The 21,974-nt window shown below is 46.7% G+C and overlaps 1 protein-coding gene across 4 annotated transcripts in view; it reads right to left on the bottom strand.

Annotated features, from left to right (window-relative positions):
* Positions 1-21,974, bottom strand: part of PLCL1 (phospholipase C like 1 (inactive)) — a 480,679-nt gene that overhangs the window by 84,431 nt on the left and 374,274 nt on the right. For 2 of the 4 annotated variants that reach the window (XM_063933034.1, XM_063933038.1), the window contains one exon: positions 1,838-6,273. The exons of the other annotated variants lie outside the window; for them this stretch is intronic. In XM_063933034.1, coding sequence (XP_063789104.1) covers positions 6,091-6,273 — 183 coding nt within the window. In that variant the 3' untranslated portion in view covers positions 1,838-6,090. Of the gene's footprint in view, positions 1-1,837; positions 6,274-21,974 lie in introns of those variants that run through there. 4 annotated transcript variants of the gene reach the window in all.

Raw genomic sequence — 21,974 nt, 5'->3', positions numbered from 1 at the left:
GGTCACACTATATCGTTCACAATCATTTTAATTATCACCAGCATTCACAATATGGTTAGACTTGAGCGCCGTGCCCGCTGCTATCCTATAATATGGTTTGGGAGCTGGCACTTAGCTCCGATGGGACATTAGCAGCTGAGCTTTGAACACTTTGCACAATTTATTATTGCCATTGAATTATGTTTTATTGCACACCTTATTTTTGCTAAATAATTTTGAACAGTACAAATCGCCAGCTGGATACTCTCATAACCATTTTTTTGTAGACATCCCAATAACAAGATAATAAAAAACGGATTGTATTTTTCAAAATTTGCTAAAAAGTGTAAAGCGATTGTATAACAGTTCAGCCTCTACACCAGGAGTATTCAGTGTGCGGCTCTACAGCTGCTATGGAACTACACATCTCAGCATGCCCTGCCACCGTTTTACCATTAAGGCCTCCTATAACTGTGGCTAGACACACTGGGATATGTAGTTCCACAGCAACTGGATGACTGTACGTATAATACCCTTACTCTACACAGTTAGACACAGCCTCAGATAACAGCCTTATGCTCCTGCTGTAATATCACTTCATCTGTGTAGACCTGCTTCATGGAATGGGCTAGTGACCTGGTTGCTCCTTGGGGGTCATTCCGAGTTGTTCGCTCGGTATTTTTTTGCAGCAACGGAGCGATTAGTCGCTAATGCGCATGTGCAATGTCCGCAGTGCGACTGCGCCAAGTAAATTTGCTATGCAGTTAGGTATTTTACTCACGGCATTACGAGGTTTTTTCTTCGTTCTGGTGATCGTAATGTGATTGACAGGAAGTGGGTGTTTCTGGGCGGAAACTGGCCGTTTTATGGGTGTGTGCGAAAAAACGCTACCGTTTCTGGGAAAAACGCGGGAGTGGCTGGAGAAACGGAGGAGTGTCTGGGCGAACGCTGGGTGTGTTTGTGACGTCAAACCAGGAACGAAACTGACTGAACTGATCGCAGATGCCGAGTAAGTCTGGAGCTACTCAGAAACTGCTAAGAAGTGTCTATTCGCAATTCTGCTAATCTTTCGATCGCAATTTTGATAAGCTAAGATTCACTCCCAGTAGGCGGCGGCTTAGCGTGTGCAAAGCTGCTAAAAGCAGCTTGCGAGCGAACAACTCGGAATGAGGGCCTTTGTTACCACAGGCTGAGGCCTACTGTATAAACCACTCCCAGTGACAACACAGATCGTGGAGATCTGTGAGATCTCCATGTTTTGACCTGTTACCTACCAAGATTGTTTACACAACTCATGGGAACCTTATCAATGGTGCACAAAGAGATACACACAGGTCCCCAAATAACCAGTGTAGCAGTGGCATTTAAGATGGATGGAAGTGGAGGCTAGATGTGTGGCAGCAATGCCTAAGAGATGGCAGTGGGCCAGGCAGGCCACGATGGGCCTAGTTCTGGGTCACATACAAAGCCCATGTTCACGACGTTGAGGGAATTTTTGCTGCTGCGTGCGTGAATATCCCTAACTGACTTGTATACGTTACACTGTGTACACACAGCCGCAGCTGTGACTGAGACCAGGGAAGCGCTGTTACTAGCATAGCATATAGTCAGTGCAACTACGGACAGAGACCACTCAGCAATGAGGACCCATGAGAGAACAAACAAGAGTTTAAATTACATCTTGGGAAAAAATATATCAGAGTTTTTCTGACAGGTGCGATTCTAAATACTCGTGATTCCACCCCAAAAAAAATCCCCTCCGGGATACCTCCCTGTTGGGACGACAGGTGCGCTGCAGCAAACAAATACATTTATTGCGGGGAAGCTTCCAAAGCCAAGAATCACTAAATAAAACACATTATACTTTTTATTTTATTTTTTATTTTGTTGAAGGGTTTATTTTCCAGTAATGTGCAAAATAAAATGTTAGTGTTAATCATAAAACGAGAATACATTAACCCCCTCACTGCCAAAGAGGCTTTGCAATCGGTTGCCGACATTCGTGAATATAAAGGGATTAACACGAAGATAAAATAAAAAAAAATTAAATTACGACTTCAGTCCAGAAAGTCAGCACATTATATCTTCTGCATCAAATACATTAAAAAGGGAGCTTTTCAAAATAAAAGCTGTGCTCTTCAATAAATATATATATGCTTCTAATCTTAATCTAGAGAACACACAGCCCCACTAACACTTCTGAAGCCGCCGGAGGGGCCTTCTCCCTAGGTTCCCAGTAGTCCCTATTCCCACCAAGATGCCGTATAGCATACGCATATTCCTCTAACACAGCGACGTCCAACTGGCTGTCCTGGGCGTTGTTGTCTCTCTATTACTGTGTAAGGCCGGACTCCGGAAAGAGGACTATACATAAACTATACCTCCCCCTGGTGGGAGGGGAACCTACTTGAACTTCCATGAGTTTTTGTTACTGGTCCATCCCTCTGGCAACAAAATTGTTGAATGAGCACAAAAATACCACACTGAAGCAAAAGTACCAGAGACATTAGAGGTTACGTATACTGTATATCAGACGCAGGAGCTAAAACTAGGCACAATTCATTTATCAATGTTTCTATTTGGTGTTATACTCCTCCGCAAGTTAATTAGGAGCAGGCTTGGAAAACCTTACAACGCTCATATGTCCATACCGCCAAACTGTGTCGTCATAATCTCTATAGGACAAGGTGTGTAAGCACATGGGGCATGAGGTGGTGACGTCCGACTGAGGCATGGCTCGGTGGTTTGTTGGTGTAACATCAGCACGGCCTGTTTGGTGCTAAGCTTGTATCCTGGAATGTTGTGAGATATGTAAGTCAGAGCACGCTGTGTCATCCAGTGCCAACCACCAGAGAGCCACAGGCTGACTACCTCTGTCAGCGGGCACCGGCGCTTGCTATGCCACCACAGTACATTGAGACTGAGCTGCGGCAGAACTAACAACTGGCTAAATTTTATATGAATTCCTCAAATGTAAAAGTGAAGCCTTAAGGTGGCACTACTACCTCAATTATGGGGGAGATGTATCGTGCCTTGGAGAGAGATAAATCGCAACCTGTAAAATGACAGTTGACAGGTAGAAGCGGATTGGTTCATTCTTTGGCCCAGATTGATCAAACCTTGGAGAGTGATAAATTACCAATCAGCTCATAGCTGTCATTTTTCAAATTCAGCCTGTGACATGGCAGTTAGGAGCTGATTGGCTGGTACTTTATCACCGTGCAATTTACCACTCTCCGAGGCTTGATAAATCTGGACCATTATCTCTCTCCAAGCTTTGATAAATCTCCTCCTACGTCTCCTCCCCGGAACCCAAGGCTCCATGTTTCCTTGGTCTCTATAATCTCACATCCCTGGTTGAAAACTGAGGCTGTGGGCTGTTTTGGAAGAAGGGGGAAGGAGCAATGAGAAGCCCAAGTCACTGACACTTCAGCTTCTCATTGGCCTGCCCTCTCACACTGCCATTCTGCAGTCCAGCCTCTCATTCATTTGCTCACTCACATCTGTACCCTGCTGCATCTGTGGCATCAGACAATTCTCCATACTTCCCTATACCATTTATTGACATATTTTTAATACTTAACTACCTGATAATATACGTTCAAAGACTGGTGTTCAAACCTTCTGTAGTCCCCAAGAGCCAAAGAAAGACGTAATTCAACCAAGTAATCTGAAACGGTTCATAGAACACTTATTGGTTCACTTAATCAGCAAGGGCAGCAATTTTGTTTCCATATTACATGGACTTCACATCAGTGATTACACTGTTTCCCAGAGTGCTGCATCACCTGAAATCTGCCTCAGCAAGCAAAATGGCCGCCGGCACTGTGTGGAAGGTACAGCTATACTGTATGTAAACATATTCAGATAGCAGTCTATCACAAATGATTACGTGTAAAGCACAACATATAGTTGTATAGACACTGCCTGTCAGACGTACTGCCAGTGCTAGACAGTCGCCAGCATGGACAACAGGGGACGTAATGCGATTTAAAACAATAAATAATTACCCTGCAGTTAATGAGGAAAATGTTGCTTATGAATTTGATGCATATACCTTATTTTGCATTGCATACTTATTATTTTGTATGTAAAAAGTTGGTACCCGAAATGAAACCAAGTAAAGTTCATTTAGCAAAAAGGGACTATGGGGTACGTTTACTAAGCAGTGATAAGAGCGGAGAAGTGAGCCAGTGGAGAAGTTGCCCATGGCAACCAATCAGCACTGAAGTAACATCTATAATTTGCATACTATAAAATGATACAGAGCTGCTGATTGGTTGATGGGGAAACTTCTCCACTGGCTCACTTCTACGTTCTTATCACTGCTTAGTAAATGTACCTCTATGAGGTGAATGCCCAGCGTAAGCGGGTAGGCGGCAAGATCCGCAGTGACCGGTGCTGAACATTTCTGAATGGAAGCTACTGTATGTCTGTATAGTTCTGTTGTCTTACTGATTACTGTGCGCTGAATAAGGGCACAATACAGCACGTTATGCAGGTATAGATGCACAGGTCTGCTTACTGGGCTTTTATGTTGCGGAGTGGGTTTTACGTACATTCCCACTTTCACAGCTGAACCCGTTGACTGTCACAAACTAGATAGTGGAGCTCTAGCCTCCTGCATGTGCAAGGCTTTCACAATACTAATACTGCTATGCAGTAAAAGCTATATGGAACTACAGTAAGGAACCAATAATTACATAAAATAATAGCCAAAGAAGCATCTTTGCTTATTCTATTGATTTAGATTTCACCATTGTCACTATGGGGGTACATAGGGCAAACGGTGATAAACTCTTTTTCTGGGTTTTTGGCTCGCTCCTGTGTAACTTACCAGTCCTGCCACCTCCGCCTCCTGACTACGCGCATGTGCCGCCAGCCTCGCACTGAGATCCTAGACATGCGCAACGTTGGCGCCAGTAGGCAGGACATATTAAATCAGCGCTAGGCTGATACGCTACAGGAGTGGCTGTAATTGCTAGAGGGGTGCGCTTCCTCACCCCCACTTTGGCTTCCTGCACTGAATGGGTGATCAGCGAATGAGAAGCAGGATGCGTTATGTGCAGTGTTTGTACATGTCCCCCCTGTGCGTCTCCCTTACACTACAATAGAGTGCCATCTATAAGCTTCCTATGGCTCTTTGGAACTAAGGTTTGGGGTGCAGCTATGTAGCCCACAACACTGCACCAAATAAGTCACCTTTCTGTCGATTGTCACGGGCTACACTTGTACCTAAGCCACTAAAGAACAGGATCACAGGTGTAAAGTGGAAGATCACATGACCCAAGTAACATACACATAAAAAGCATACGTTCGACAGATACATCATCCTACTGTAGTTATGGAATAAGTGAAATGTTAGAACGTTAGAGTATTATTTATAGTGAAAATATGTAACACAACCAGCGGCGCTGTATATATATATATATATATATATCATGGTAGGGATGGTCTCTGCCATACAGTAACCAGTGTTAGACGCACGGCGGTGTGGATGCGCAACTTCTCCTCCCAGCGACGGTCTTCAGATGCCTCGTCTTATCCTTCTTATACCCTGATCATTGGTGCCGGATTTCCTCTCCTGTATCTGGAGGACAGTTTCTGGTATAATAACTAAACTCTGCTATTATATAACATCACATCTCGTAGAACTATAAGAATAACTTCATTTGTTATAAGTGGTCCTTGGTGAGTTTAGCCAGTACATCTCTGGTACGCCCCAGGACTGCTCGGAAAGGGTATCTCTTATACAGCAATTGACAAGAGGCTTTTTTGTCTTTAATCCTAAATCCGAAGTATGTGCCAATTTAATGAAAACAGACTGTATTACGGTGAGGGCCAAATGGCACAGTTTGGTATTTTTTGATTTTTATTTAATGATAAAATAAACCTTTGTGGTCAGTGGTGAAGTATATCCCTTCCTTGTTCACGCAATTGTCATTTTTCAATGGTGGGAAATAGGCATAGACATGGTTCTATCACAATGCATGGAACCATTGACCTGGTCATATATAGTGCACTGATGATGGATGGATGCATGTATTGGATTACCCTGTAGAGACTATAAGCAGCCCTGGCAGGCCGGTTGCCATGGTGAATTTCTAGGGCTCACAAACGCCCATTTTCATCCCCAGTATCCTTCTCCGCTATCACCTGCAGGCCGCGCTTGGATTTTGCGTCGGCTGCTGTGCTGGAGGCTTTGCCCAGACCACTGGAAAGACAGGCCTGCTGAATCTGCCGCATGTTCTCCGTGGCTTCGTTCTTGGCGTTCTTCAGTAAATCTCCCTGCCCCTGCAAATAAAGGAAAAACAACTAAATAAACCACAGCTCCCAAATGCACCAATAATTAGGCCTCATTCACATAGTAGCAGAATTCATGTGGAGTACAGTAATCATATCAGTAATGGGCAACACTTCAGGGTCTGGGCGGCCCTCTAACCATCAGAAGGCCGCACATTACCCTTCTAGAGACACCAATCTGTAACTAGAGATGTGCACCGGAAATTTTTCGGGTTTTGTGTTTTGGATTTGGACGCGTTTTGGCAAAACCTTCCTGAAATTTTTTTGTCGGATTCGGGTGTGTTTTGGATTCGGGTGTTTTTTTTCAAAAACCCCTCAAAAACAGCTTAAATCATAGAATTTGGGGGTAATTTTGATCCTATAGTATTATTAACCTCAAAAAACATAATTTCCACTAATTTCCAGTCTATTCTGAATACCTCACAGTATTATTTTTAATCCTAAAATTTGCACCGAGGTCGCTGGATGACTAAGCTGAGCGACCCAAGTGGGCGACACAAACACCTGGCCCATCTAGGAGTGGCACTGCAGTGTCAGACAGGATGGCACTTCAAAAAATTGGCCCCAAACATCACATGATGCAAAGATAAATAAAAAAAAAAAGAGGTGCAAGATGGAATTGTCCTTGGGCCCTCCCACCCACCCTTATGTTGTATAAACAGGACAAGCCTACCCATCATTTTCAAACCCATCATTTCAGCCACAGGGTCTGCCACACGACTGTGGCTGAAATGACTGGTTGGTTTGGGCCCCCACCAAAAAAAGAAGCAATCAATCTCTCCTTGCTCTAACTGGCTCTACAGAGGCAAGATGTCCACCTCATCATCATCCTCCGATTCCTCACCCCTTTCACTGTGTACAACCCCCTCCTCACAGAGTATTAATTCGTCCCCACTGGAATCCACCATCTCAGGTACCTGTGTACTTTCTGGAGGCAATTGATGGTGAATGTCTCCACGGAGGAATTGATTATAAATCATTTTGATAAACATCATCTTCTCCACATTTTGTGGAAGTAACCTCGTACGCCGATCGCTGACAAGGTGACCGGCTGCACTAAAGACTCTTTTGGAGTACACACTGGCGGGGGGGCAACTTAGGTAAAATAAAGCCAGTTTGTGCAAGGGCCTCCAAATTGCCTCTTTTTCCTGCCAGTATACGTACGGACTGTCTGACGTGCCTACTTGGATGCTGTCACTCATATAATCCTCCACCATTCTTTCAATGGTGACAGAATCATATGCAGTGACAGCAGACGACATGTCAGTAATCGTTGGCAGGTCCTTCAGTCCGGACCAGATGTCAGCACTCGCTCCAGACTGCCCTGCATCACCGCCAGCGGGTGGGCTCGGAATTCTTAGCCTTTTCCTCGCAGCCCCAGTTGCGGGAGAATGTGAAGGAGGAGCTGTTGACGGGTCACGTTCCGCTTGAGTTGACAAGTGTCTCACCAGCAGGTCTTTGAACATTTGCAGACTTGTGTCTGCCGGAAAGAGAGATACAACGTAGACTTTAAACCTAGGATCGAGCACGGTGGCTAAAATGTAGTGCTCTGATTTCAACAGATTGACCACCCGTGAATCCTGGTTAAGCGAATGAAGGGCTCCATCCACAAGTCCCACATGCCTAGCGGAATCGCTCCGTTTTAGCTCCTCCTTCAATCTTTCCAGCTGCTTCTGCAAAAGCCTGATGAGGGGAATGACCTGACTCAGGCTGGCAGTGTCTGAACTGACTTCACGTGTGGCAAGTTCAAAGGGTTGGAGAACCTTGCACAACGTTGAAATCATTCTCCACTGCGCTTGAGTCAGGTGCATTCCCCCTCCTTTGCCTATATCGTAGGCAGATGTATACGCTTGAATGGCCTTTTGCTGCTCCTCCATCCTCTGAAGCATATAGAGGGTTGAATTCCACCTCGTTACCACCTCTTGCTTCAGATGATGGCGGGGCAGGTTCAGGAGTGTTTGCTGGTGCTCCAGTCTTCGGCACGTGGTGGCTGAATGCCGAATGTGGCCCGCAATTCTTCGGTCCACCGACAGCATCTCTTGCACACCCCCGTCGTTTTTAAAAAAAATTCTGCACCACCAAATTCAATGTATGTGCAAAACATGGGACGTGCTGGAATTTGCCCACATATAATGCACGCACAATATTGGTGGCGTTGTTCGATGCCACAAATCTCCAGGAGAGTCCAATTGTGGTAAGCCAATCTGCGATGATATTCCTCAGTTTCCGTAAGAGGTTGTCAGCTGTGTGCCTCTTATGGAAAGCGGTGATACAAAGCGTAGCCTGCCTAGGAACGAGTTGGCGTTTGCGAGATGCTGCTACTGGTGCCTAGTGATGAGCGGGTTCGGTTTCTCGGAAACCGAACCCCCCCGAACTTCACGCTTTTTACACGGGTCCGAGGCAGACTCGGATCTTCCCGCCTTGCTCGGCTAACCCGAGCGCGCCCGAACGTCATCATCCCGCTGTCGGATTCTCGCGAGGCTCGTATTCTATCGCGAGACTCGGATTCTATATAAGGAGCCGCGCGTCGCCGCCATTTTCACACGTGCATTGAGATTGATAGGGAGAGGACGTGGCTGGCGTCCTCTCCGTTTAGAATAGAAATAGATAGTGAGAGTAAGACACTTGATTTACTGGAGCTTAGGAGTACTCAGAGAGTGCAGAGTTTACTAGTGACTGACCAGTGACCACCAGTGCAGTTTTATTATTATTTAATATAATCCGTTCTCTGCCTGAAAAAAAACGATACACAGTGACACAGTATACCATATCTGTGCTCAGCCTCAGTGTGCTGCATCATCTATGTATATCTGACTGTGCTGAGTGCTCACTGCTCACACAGCTTAATTGTGGGGGAGACTGGGGAGCAGTTATAGCAGGAGTACATATATTTAACAGTGCACACTTTTGCTGCCAGAGTGCCACTGCCAGTGTGACTGACCAGTGACCAGTGACCACCAGTATATTGTGATTGTCTGCCTGAAAAAGTTAAACACTCGTCGTGTGGTGTTTTTATTCTATAAACGCATTCTGCTGACAGTGTCCAGCAGGTCCGTCATTATATAATATATACCTGTCCTGCAGTAGTGATATATATATATTTTTTATATCATTATCATCCAGTCTATACTAGCAGCAGACGCAGTACGGTAGTCCACGTCTGTAGCTACCTCTGTGTCGGCAGTCGCTCGTCCATAATTGTATACCTACCTGTGGTGGGTTTTTTTTTCTTTCTATCTTCTTCATACTAGTAGTTAACTTTAGGAGTCTGCAGTGCTGACAGTGTCCAGCAGGTCCGTCATTATATAATATATACCTGTCCGGCTGCAGTAGTGATATATATATATTTTTTATATCATTATCATCCAGTCTATATTAGCAGCAGACGCAGTACGGTAGTCCACGGCTGTAGCTACCTCTGTGTCGGCAGTCGCTCGTCCATCCATAATTGTATACCACCTACCTGTTGTGTTTTTTTTTTTTCTATCTTCTTGATACTAGTAGCTTACTTTAGGAGTCTGCAGTGCTGACAGTGTCCAGCAGGTCCGTCATTATATAATATATACCTGTCCGGCTGCAGTAGTGATATATATATATTTTTTATATCATTATCATCCAGTCTATATTAGCAGCAGACGCAGTACGGTAGTCCACGGCTGTAGCTACCTCCGTGTCGGCAGTCGCTCGTCCATCCATAATTGTATACCACCTACCTGTTGTGTTTTTTTTTTTTTCTATCTTCTTGATACTAGTAGCTTACTTTAGGAGTCTGCAGTGCTGACAGTGTCCAGCAGGTCCGTCATTATATAATATATACCTGTCCGGCTGCAGTAGTGATATATATATATTTTTTATATCATTATCATCCAGTCTATATTAGCAGCAGACGCAGTACGGTAGTCCACGGCTGTAGCTACCTCTGTGTCGGCAGTCGCTCGTCCATCCATAATTGTATACCACCTACCTGTGGTGGTTTTTTTTTTTCTATCTTCTTGATACTAGTAGCTTACTTTAGGAGTCTGCAGTGCTGACAGTGTCCAGCAGGTCCGTCATTATATAATATATACCTGTCCGGCTGCAGTAGTGATATATATATATTTTTTATATCATTATCATCCAGTCTATATTAGCAGCAGACGCAGTACGGTAGTCCACGGCTGTAGCTACCTCTGTGTCGGCAGTCGCTCGTCCATCCATAAGTATACTAGTATCCATCCATCTCCATTGTTTACCTGAGGTGCCTTTTAGTTGTGCCTATTAAAATATGGAGAACAAAAATGTTGAGGTTCCAAAAATAGGGAAAGATCAAGATCGACTTCCACCTCATGCTGAAGCTGCTGCCACTAGTCATGGCCGAGACGATGAAATGCCATCAAAGTCGTCTGCCAAGGCCGATGCCCAATGTCATAGTACAGAGCATGTAAAATCCAAAACACCAAATATCAGTAAAAAAAGGACTCAAAAATCTAAAATAAAATTGTCGGAGGAGAAGCGTAAACTTGCCAATATGCCATTTACCACACGGAGTGGCAAGGAACGGCTGAGGCCCTGGCCTATGTTCATGGCTAGTGGTTCAGCTTCACATGAGGATGGAAGCACTCAGCCTCTCGCTAGAAAAATGAAAAGACTCAAGCTGGCAAAAGCACAGCAAAGAACTGTGCGTTTTTCGAAATCACAAATCCACAAGGAGAGTCCAATTGTGTCGTTTGCGATGCCTGACCTTCCCAACACTGGACGTGAAGAGCATGCGCCTTCCACCATTTGCACGCCCCCTGCAAGTGCTGGAAGGAGCACCCGCAGTCCAGTTCCTGATAGTCAGATTGAAGATGTCAGTGTTGAAGTACACCAGGATGAGGAGGATATGGGTGTTGCTGGCGCTGGGGAGGAAATTGACCAGGAGGATTCTGATGGTGAGGTGGTTTGTTTAAGTCAGGCACCCGGGGAGACACCTGTTGTCCGTGGGAGGAATAGGGCCATTGACATGCCTGGTGAAAATACCAAAAAAATCAGCTCTTCGGTGTGGAAGTATTTCAACAGAAATGCGGACAACATTTGTCAAGCCGTGTGTTGCCTTTGTCAAGCTGTAATAAGTAGGGGTAAGGACGTTAACCACCTCGGAACATCCTCCCTTATACGTCACCTGCAGCGCATTCATCATAAGTCAGTGACAAGTTCAAAAACTTTGGGCGACAGCGGAAGCAGTCCACTGACCAGTAAATCCCTTCCTCTTGTAACCAAGCTCACGCAAACCACCCCACCAACTCCCTCAGTGTCAATTTCCTCCTTCCCCAGGAATGCCAATAGTCCTGCAGGCCATGTCATTGGCAATTCTGACGAGTCCTCTCCTGCCTGGGATTCCTCCGATGCATCCTTGCGTGTAACGCCTACTGCTGCTGGCGCTGCTGTTGTTGCTGCTGGGAGTCGATGGTCATCCCAGAGGGGAAGTCGTACTCGTAAGACCACTTTTACTACTTCCACCAAGCAATTGACTGTCCAACAGTCCTTTGCGAGGAAGATGAAATATCACAGCAGTCATCCTGCTGCAAAGCGGATAACTGAGGCCTTGGCATCCTGGGCGGTGAGAAACGTGGTTCCGGTATCCATCATTACTGCAGAGCCAACTAGAGACTTGTTGGAGGTACTGTGTCCCCGGTACCAAATACCATCTAGGTTCCATTTCTCTAGGCAGGCGATACCGAAAATGTACACAGACCTCAGAAAAAGACTCACCAGTGTCCTAAAAAATGCAGTTGTACCCAATGTCCACTTAACCACGGACATGTGGACAAGTGGAGCAGGGCAGGCTCAGGACTATATGACTGTGACAGCCCACTGGGTAGATGTATGGACTCCCGCCGCAAGAACAGCAGCGGCGGCACCAGTAGCAGCATCTCGCAAACGCCAACTCTTTCCTAGGCAGGCTACGCTTTGTATCACCGCTTTCCAGAATACGCACACAGCTAAAAACCTCTTACGACAACTGAGGAAGATCATCGCAGAATGGCTTACCCCAATTGGACTCTCCTGTGGATTTGTGGCATCGGACAACGCCAGCAATATTGGGTGTGCATTAAATCTGGGCAAATTCCAGCACGTCCCATGTTTTGCACATACCTTGAATTTGGTGGTGCAGAATTATTTAAAAAACGAGAGGGGCGTGCAAGAGATGCTGTCGGTGGCCAGAAGAATTGCGGGACACTTTCGGCGTACAGGCACCACGTACAGAAGACTGGAGCACCACCAAAAACGCCTGAACCTGTCCTGCCATCATCTGAAGCAAGAAGTGGTAACGAGGTGGAATTCAACCCTCTATATGCTTCAGAGGTTGGAGGAGCAGCAAAAGGCCATTCAAGCCTATACAACTGAGCACGATATAGGAGGTGGAATGCACCTGTCTCAAGCGCAGTGGAGAATGATTTCAACGTTGTGCAAGGTTCTGCAACCTTTTGAACTTGCCACACGTGAAGTCAGTTCAGACACTGCCAGCCTGAGTCAGGTCATTCCCCTCATCAGGCTTTTGCAGAAGAAGCTGGAGACATTGAAGGAGGAGCTAACACAGAGCGATTCCGCTAGGCATGTGGGACTTGTGGATGGAGCCCTTAATTCGCTTAACAAGGATTCACGGGTGGTCAATCTGTTGAAATCAGAGCACTACATTTTGTCCACCGTGCTCAATCCTAGATTTAAAACCTACCTTGGATCTCTCTTTCCGGGAGACACAAGTCTGCTGGGGTTCAAAGAACTGCTGGTGACAAAATTGTCAAGTCAAGCGGAACGCGACCTGTCAACATCTCCTCCTTCACATTCTCCCGCAACTGGGGGTGCGAGGAAAAGGCTCAGAATTTCGAGCCCACCCGCTGGCGGTGATGCAGGGCAGTCTGGAGCGACTGCTGATGCTGACATCTGGTCCGGACTGAAGGACCTGACAACGATTACGGACATGTCGTCTACTGTCACTGCATATGATTCTCTCCCCATTGAAAGAATGGTGGAGGATTATATGAGTGACCGCATCCAAGTAGGCACGTCAGACAGTCCGTACTTATACTGGCAGGAAAAAGAGGCAATTTGGAGGCCCTTGCACAAACTGGCTTTATTCTACCTAAGTTGCCCTCCCACAAGTGTGTACTCCGAAAGAGTGTTTAGTGCCGCCGCTCACCTTGTCAGCATTCGGCGTACGAGGTTACATCCAGAAAATGTGGAGAAGATGATGTTCATTAAAATGAATTATAATCAATTCCTCCGTGGAGACATTGACCAGCAGCAATTGCCTCCACAAAGTACACAGGGAGCTGAGATGGTGGATTCCAGTGGGGACGAATTAATAATCTGTGAGGAGGGGGATGTACACGGTGATATATCGGAGGATGATGATGAGGTGGACATCTTGCCTCTGTAGAGCCAGTTTGTGCAAGGAGAGATTAATTGCTTCTTTTTTGGTGGGGGTCCAAACCAACCCGTCATTTCAGTCACAGTCGTGTGGCAGACCCTGTCACTGAAATGATGGGTTGGTTAAAGTGTGCATGTCCTGTTTATACAACATAAGGGTGGGTGGGAGGGCCCAAGGACAATTCCATCTTGCACCTCTTTTTTCTTTCATTTTTCTTTGCGTCATGTGCTGTTTGGGGAGTAGTTTTTGGAAAGGCCATCCTGCGTGACACTGCAGTGCCACTCCTAGATGGGCCAGGTGTTTGTGTCGGCCACTTGGGTCGCTTATCTTAGTCACACAGCTACCTCATTGCGCCTCTTTTTTTCTTTGCGTCATGTGCTGTTTGGGGGGTGTTTTTTGGAAGGGCCATCCTGCGTGACACTGCAGTGCCACTCCTAGATGGGCCAGGTGTTTGTGTCGGCCACTTGGGTCGCTTATCTTAGTCACACAGCTACCTCATTGCGCCTCTTTTTTTCTTTGCGTCATGTGCTGTTTGGGGGGTGTTTTTTGGAAGGGCCATCCTGCGTGACACTGCAGTGCCACTCCTAGATGGGCCAGGTGTTTGTGTCGGCCACTAGAGTCGCTTATCTTAGTCACACAGCTACCTCATTGCGCCTCTTTTTTTTCTTCTTTGCGTCATGTGCTGTTTGGGGAGTAGTTTTTTGAAGGGCCATCCTGCGTGACACTGCAGTGCCACTCCTAGATGGGCCAGGTGTTTGTGTCGGCCACTTGGGTCGCTGAGCTTAGTCATCCAGCGACCTCGGTGCAAATTTTAGGACTAAAAATAATATTGTGAGTTGTAAGGTGTTCAGAATAGACTGAAAATGAGTGGAAATTATGGTTATTGAGGTTAATAATACTTTGGGATCAAAATGACCCCCAAATTCTATGATTTAAGCTGTTTTTTAGGGTTTTTTGAAAAAAACACCCGAATCCAAAACACACCCGAATCCGACAAAAAAAATTCGGTGAGGTTTTGCCAAAACGCGTTCGAACCCAAAACACGGCCGCGGAACCGAACCCAAAACCAAAACACAAAACCCGAAAAATTTCCGGTGCTCATCACTACTGGTGCCGCCGCTGCTGTTCTTGCTGCGGGAGGCAATACATCTACCCAGTGGGCTGTCACAGTCATATAGTCCTGAGTCTGCCCTGCTCCACTTGTCCACATGTCCGTGGTTAAGTGGACATTGGGTACAACTGCATTTTTTAGGACACTGGTGAGTCTTTTTGTGACGTCTGTGTACATTCTCGGTATCGCCTGCCTAGAGAAGTGGAACCTAGATGGGATTTGGTACCGGGGACACACTACCTCAAGAAATTCTCTAAGTCCCTGTGAACTAACGCCGGATACCGGACGCACGTCTAACACAAACACAGCTGCCAAGGCCTGAGTTATCCGCTTTGCAGCAGGATGACTGCTGTGATATTTCATCTTCCTCGCAAAGGACTGTTGGACAGTCAGTTGCTAACTGGAAGTAGTACAATTGGTCTTCCGACTTCCCCTTTGGGATGACGATCGACTCCCAGCAGCAACAACAGCAGAGCCAGGAGCAGTAGGCGTTACACTCAAGGATCCATTGGAGGAATCCCAGTCAGGAGAGGACTTGTCAGAATTGCCAGTGACATGGCCTGCAGGACTATTGGCGTTCCTGTCTAAGGAGGAAATTGACACTGAGTTGGTGGTGTGGTTTGCACTGGGAGCTTGGGTACAAGAGGAAGAAGGGATTTAGTTGTCAGTGGACTGCTTCCACTGTCACCCAAAGTTTTTGAACTTGTCAATGACTTCTGATGAATGCGCTCCAGGTGACGTATAAGGGAGGATGTTCCTAGGTGGTTAACGTCCTTACCCCTACTTATTACTGTTTGACAAAGGCAACACACGGCTTGACACCTGTTGTCCGCAATCCTGTTAAAATAATTCCACACCGAAGAGGTGATTTTTTTTGTAATTTGACCAGGCATGTTAATGGCCATATTCATCCCATGGACAACAGGTGTTTCCCCAGGTGCCTGACTTAAACAAACCACCTCACCATCAGAATCCTCCTTGTCAATTTCCTCCTCAGCGCCAGCAACACCCATATCCTCATCCTGGTGTACTTCAACAGTGACATCTTCAATTTAACTATCAGGAACGGGACTGTGGGTGCTCCTTCCAGCACTTGCAGGGGGCGTGCAAATGGTGGAAGGAGCCACCTCTTCCCGTCCAGTGTTGGGAAGGTCAGGCATCGCAACTGCCGACATAATTAGACTCTCCTTGGGGATTTGTGATTTAGAAGAACGCACAGTTCTTTGCTGTGCTTTTGCCATCTTAACTCTTTTCAGTTTTCTAGCGGGAGGATGAGTGCTTCCATCCTCATGTGAAGCTGAACCACTAGCCATGAACATAGGCCAAGGCCTCAGCCGTTCCTTGCCACTCCGTGTCTGGTCTGAAGTAGGATCTAGTCTATGATTACTAAGTAGGTTGGAAGATGCACGTCATCCCCGCTTGCAATGAGTGTGTGAAGGGGTTACCTGTCCTCCCAGCACCTACTGTACCTGGTGATACGCTTATATCAGTTACCCAGCTTAGTTTATGCTGGATACACACCTGAACGATGTACGGAGCAAGCCGGCTCATCGCTTGGGAAAAAATCCTGCAGCAGGTGAGATAAACTCATCGGATCCGGCAGGTACTGTACTATTGGCCTGGGGGAATGCATACAAGCTGTGGGGTATATTCAATTAAGGTCAAAACTGTCGTCTTGTCGAAAAGACGGAAGTTTTCAACTTTTTCAGGTCGGAAGGAGTTCAGTCCCCAGCATTTTTATTCGACAAGTCGGGGAATTCGACTTGTGGAATAGTACGTGAATTGGCGGTATAGGTGCCGATTCACGTGCTTCTGAGGGAAACGGGGCCAAATTCGACAGGTTTTTGCCCCGTTTCCGACCATCTCAGTTCGACTTAAAAAAAAGTTGAACTGAGATGAGGGACCTGAGAGGAGGAGGGGGGGCGGGGGGGGGGGGGGGAGAGCCGCGCTGCAGGAGGATGTGGCACAGCTGCCGCTCACGGCAGCGTACACCTGGCTCCAGCAAGTGAAGTCACGCTTGCTGGAGCTGGGTGGACGCTGCCGTGAGGTCTGGCGGCTGTGCCACATCCTCCTGCAGCGCTGCTCTCCCCCGTCTGCCCGCGGCTGTCCCCCGTCTCCCTCCTCTCCGGTCCCTCATCTCAATTCGACTTTTTTAAAGTGGAATTGAGATGGGCATTGAATATCCCTTGTCGGATCCATTCCGACAAATGCATGTCCGAATGGATCCGACCTTAATTGAATATACCCCTGTCCAGTAATCAGACCCACCAGGCGATTGTCAGCTGATCGGCCCGATTACTGTACAGTGTGTAGCCCACTTTAGTCTCGTCCTCCTCCATCCCTGGGTGTATGCACACGGAGGTATGAAAAGAGGCACACACACAGACGGATGAGATAAATGTCTACTCATAATAAGGGTAGCCAAGAGATCAACCGTGTTCCGTAATATGGGGATCATGGCTGCGCTCTCTTGGGAGTATGGAGGCGGTGTGGGTCATGCCTCCCTTACACTCCCAGGCTCTTAGGGGTGCCCTGGTACTATGTACTGCTGCCTGTAGACGAACATCAGAGGGAATGTCATTACAATGGATAAAGAAAGACGACGATATGCTTTTCGCACCATCGCCAAATGATATCTCCATACATACAGGTGAGATGAGCAGGTGTATAGAGGAGAACGGATTCTCAGGAAAAAAAAAAAAGGATGTTGATCCATTTAAGTCAGCCACATATAGAAAGATTATTTATTAACATTTATTTACACAGCACTTATATTCCGTTGCACTTTATACCGTAACTGGGAAGAGAACAGCAATAAGATGCAGACAGACACTCTATAGTATCAGTAATCAGAAACACAAAGGTTTGCTGACCATCGTATCATGGAGATAAGACAATAAATACATGGGAGATGATTTGCTTAATGTCACAGAGACCCCTAACTGATAACCGGCTGGTGCTGCCGCTACCTACTGTACTATATGCTACGGGTGCACAGAGAATAACCGGATAAACCACACACTCTTATTAATATGCCCTCAGCATGTGGATCCGCTGCTGAACCATCTACACTCCTGTCTTCACAATTAAACCCCCAGCCCTTTTCATTTAAAGGGCTCCCGTAATTTAGACAGACAGCAAACTCACAGGTCTATTCACGAAAGCAGTGAAAAGAGTGGAGAAGTGAGTCTGTGGAGAAGTTGCCCATGGCAACCAATCAGTTGCTCCGTACAATTGTACAGTATGCAAATTATAAATGTTACTTCAATGCTGATTGGTTGCTATGGGCAACTTCTCCACTGGCTCACTTCTCCACACTTTTCACTGCTTCATGAATAGACCCCTCAGTCACTGTAACCATCCACAACCCATACTACCTCTTCCAATATACGTCAGCCCAAGCGGACCAAGCAGACACTCAAACGATGAGCATGTGTGCCCATAGACAAAGTGCTGCCCAAGTGACTTGAGCCACTTCCCCTGGACATAAGCGTAGATCCAGCAAGTACAGAACAGTAAACCAGAACAAATGTAAAAGACGATGCCAGATTATTGCTAAGACCTTGAACGCTGCAATGGCGTCCTACTCATCAATATGCACGCAGGTGCTGTTTTTAGAGACGCATAGGGCCTGATTCTTGGTTGCACGCAGGCCTGAACGCAAACGCATTTGGAGTGGTGATGGTTTGCAAACAGGCTGCTAATGCGACCATGCGTCAGAGTCAGGCCCGCAGGCATGACTGACCTGAAATCAGACACACTAGTTGCTGGCCCGTGGTGTTCCTACAAATAGGCTCTCTCTAGCGATTCTTGTCCTGGATTAAACAAGGTTAGCTTCACAACAGATCAAGGCTTTGTCTAATTACATAGCTGCGTGGTAATCCCATGTCACATCTATCATACAGATAATGGGTGACTGCGAGCGATATTCTGTCAGGCTCGATGGTTAGAAATGCGCTTTATCTTGGCCAAGCAAACATTATAAAGGCCCACACTTCTGTTAATAAAAGCAATGACTCAATTGAAGCCCTATGAACAGATGCTCTGGCTAAACACAACTGAGTATAGTCCCGGCAATGTAAATAGAGGAGGGAGAGCCTATAGCATATAATGGCATACTATGCCTTGTAAGATATCTTGCAGGAAAGCCTGGTCTCACAAAGAATGATCTGCCAGCTAGGATAGACACTGAAAATAATGCAATGAGTAGGAATACTGCAGCTGGACTAAAACGTCTCTCGTAATGCAGAACTGAGGTCTCCGCGCTGTGTGAGGTGTTTACAGTCCCTGGCAATTGCTGGAAACGTGCTATTATGCTGATAAGTGCCTAGCTAAGGACGAGGGCGTCGTATGGGGTCCCGCGAAGAGGGGTTTCCTGCATTGTTAGCTGGTGAGCGAGGAGATTAATAAATAAGAGAGTGCAATCACCTTTATATAGTTCCAGCTGTTGCAGTTTGGTGCTTCTAATTGGGACTACATCTCAAGTCATGGGTATTCAACATGCGGCCTTCCAGCTGCTGTGGAACTACACATCTCAGCATGCCTGGTCACAACTTTGCTATTAAGGCATGCTAAAACTGTGGCAGAGCATGCAGGGGTGTATAGTTCAAATGCAGCTGGAGGGCCATATATTGAATACCCCTGCCCTGTGCCCCACTTGCCCTTTGCTGGTAGGCCTCAGAGATCTATTGCAGATGGTGGTCCAGGAAGGACTAGAGGGGGGGGGGGGGGGGAGGGGGGTGATGTTACTAGCTACTATTCACATCATCACACCCCACCCCCATTACCAAAAAAACAGAGTTAGCAAAGCCCCACCCACTGGATGGATAGGCGTGGGGGCGGCCTACTCTCATTGGATGTGTGGGAAATTCATGAGTCTCCAGGATATTTTGGGAGATTTGGCAAAGTCTAAAACTGAGGGAGAAGTAGGAGATGTTTGTCGTACCCCTACCAGCTATATATAAAGTGCACAGCTTGCCACAAAGACATAGGAATGGCCATCGATGGTTTGCCACCAACCAAGAAAGGTGACAATTATAATTTTCTTCCCTGGCACTGGCCATCAGAGCTTAGCCCCACCTCTGGCTGTTTGCTAAGCACCGCTGCCTTCCCTGGTTGGCTCTCGCGCCTGTCATTCACCACAGCAGAAATAGCCATTGATGGTTGAAAGACATAACGGGTAACCATCGATGGCGAGCATCGCTGGCCATCCCAACGTAGAAGGTGTATATGTACACTTTTCTCTATCTTAGAGGTACAGTTCACTACTAGGTTGCGGCTTATTTTTGTACTCGGGACCAGCTTTCCAGCATTGCCCTGCACAGGGCTCTGGGCCTTGTACAGCGTCGATGTCAGATGCAAGCAGATGATGTTTTGTTTCCCACTGTGTGTGCTTCCCGATGATCACCGCCACGGGGCACAGTACAAATTTGCACGCAGAGAAGTGGAAGTTTAGTAACTGTTTGTGGGAGGTAACGGGGGTGTGGCTAGCCAGACGTGGGCGTTTCGCGGCAGCTGTAGTATAAATATGCTGTTGCGCTGCTTAAATATTATTGAAGTAGCCCGTAGAGACATCGTATAGCATATTCCTGGCTCCTACTCTTCAAGCTGACTGCTAGATTCTGCCCTGCTTCATGACATGAGGGATAAAAGCATACTTGCATACTCTTCCAGAGCGGCCGGAAGGCTCCTGAAAAATCTGGTGGCACTCCCGGCCCCCCAGGAAGGTGACAAAGTCACCAGGATCCACCCTCTGCTCTATCTGCCCCCAGACCCAGCCCATCTGCAGGGCAGCAGATGACCCGATTCGGGCTGAATCGCATCATCGTAGCTACACCTCCCCACTGTACAATACCGGAATCGCCTCCCGTGCTGCACCATGCCCCCAATCCACCCACCGCTGGAAGGGGGGCAAATACATTTATTTATTACTGTGCGGGGTAAATACTGGCTGCATTTGCATGTAGCCCGCACATGCTGGGCAGGTTTATTTTTACACTGCAAGTTCAGGCCAGTTGATTGAGCTATAACTTGCCAGTCCTAAATTTTGTCCATGAAAGCCGCCGGCCTCTCAGACTCCTCACTAGATTAGTGTGTGCCCTGTGCCACTGCTACAGCCACTCACCTGGAGTGCAGGGTGTGTGGCACAGGACCCACTTTGTTCCAGGGGCCTGAATGCACACTACCCCCAATATAGATACTAATCATGAGCTGGTTTTTAGCACTTATTTGCTGTGTAATAAGAAAACTGTGTCAGCGCACTGACATAAGCTGGACGTTACACTCATGTCCAGGAATTCATTTACAGGACATCATGAATCAGTCGATATGTGCGCAAGCAACATCCAGTGACATTGCTGAGGAGCTTGAAATTCCAAAGCAGTTCAAGTGAGTCCACCTACGGAGTGACCAGAGGATGTCTCCATACCAAGAACATGAGAATCTTCCAACAGGCACAGATAGGAACACAGCGATTACACCTCCATATTGTTCTTGCTGTGGTTGCTCCAGAAGCGATTTGACCTACTCCATGCCCATCTATCACATTCTAGCTTTATGGCAGTGCTACACGGAGGAGAACGTAAACATGTTATCCTGAAGGTGCGTCGTCAGTATCAGCAAGTGCTGGCTGTGGTTGGAGCGCTAGACGTAGATGCATTTAAACGTTTACAATGACTGGCCTTCGATCACATGAGATGTACTACCAAGCAAGCTTTCAGCCAAGGATGCATAATCTATTTACAGAGAAGTCTTGGTGGCATTTCTACTAAATATCGATAATTATCATTTCTTATTGCGCTATCATTCCAATAAGAATTATAGGGGCACAGTTATCAAACAAGTGTTGCTAGAAATCCTCAGAAAACTGATGATTTGGGGGGATATTCACAAAATGTAAGTAACCCCTGGAAGTATTACAAGGGTTCCGCAGTAGATATCGAAGACGTGCTGCTGTTTCCCTGTTTCTGATTGCCACCATAATGGGCCCTACACACTTAAAGATTTCACTGAAAGATATGAACGATCTCGTTCATTAATTAACGAGCTATCATTCATATTTTTCAGTGTGTAGGCACCAACGATGAACGATTTGCGGCCCCGAGCTCGTTCATCGTCGGTGCTGGCTCGTTCATACCTGCAGGCCAATATGGACAATCTCATCCATATTAGCAGGCAGGGCTATGGAGCCGG

This window comes from Pseudophryne corroboree, chromosome 7, assembly GCF_028390025.1.
Source record: "Pseudophryne corroboree isolate aPseCor3 chromosome 7, aPseCor3.hap2, whole genome shotgun sequence".
NCBI classification, from domain to species: Eukaryota; Metazoa; Chordata; class Amphibia; order Anura; family Myobatrachidae; genus Pseudophryne; species Pseudophryne corroboree.
The sequence above is the reverse complement of the archived record's forward strand: the minus strand, read 5'-3'. Positions and strand labels throughout refer to the sequence as shown.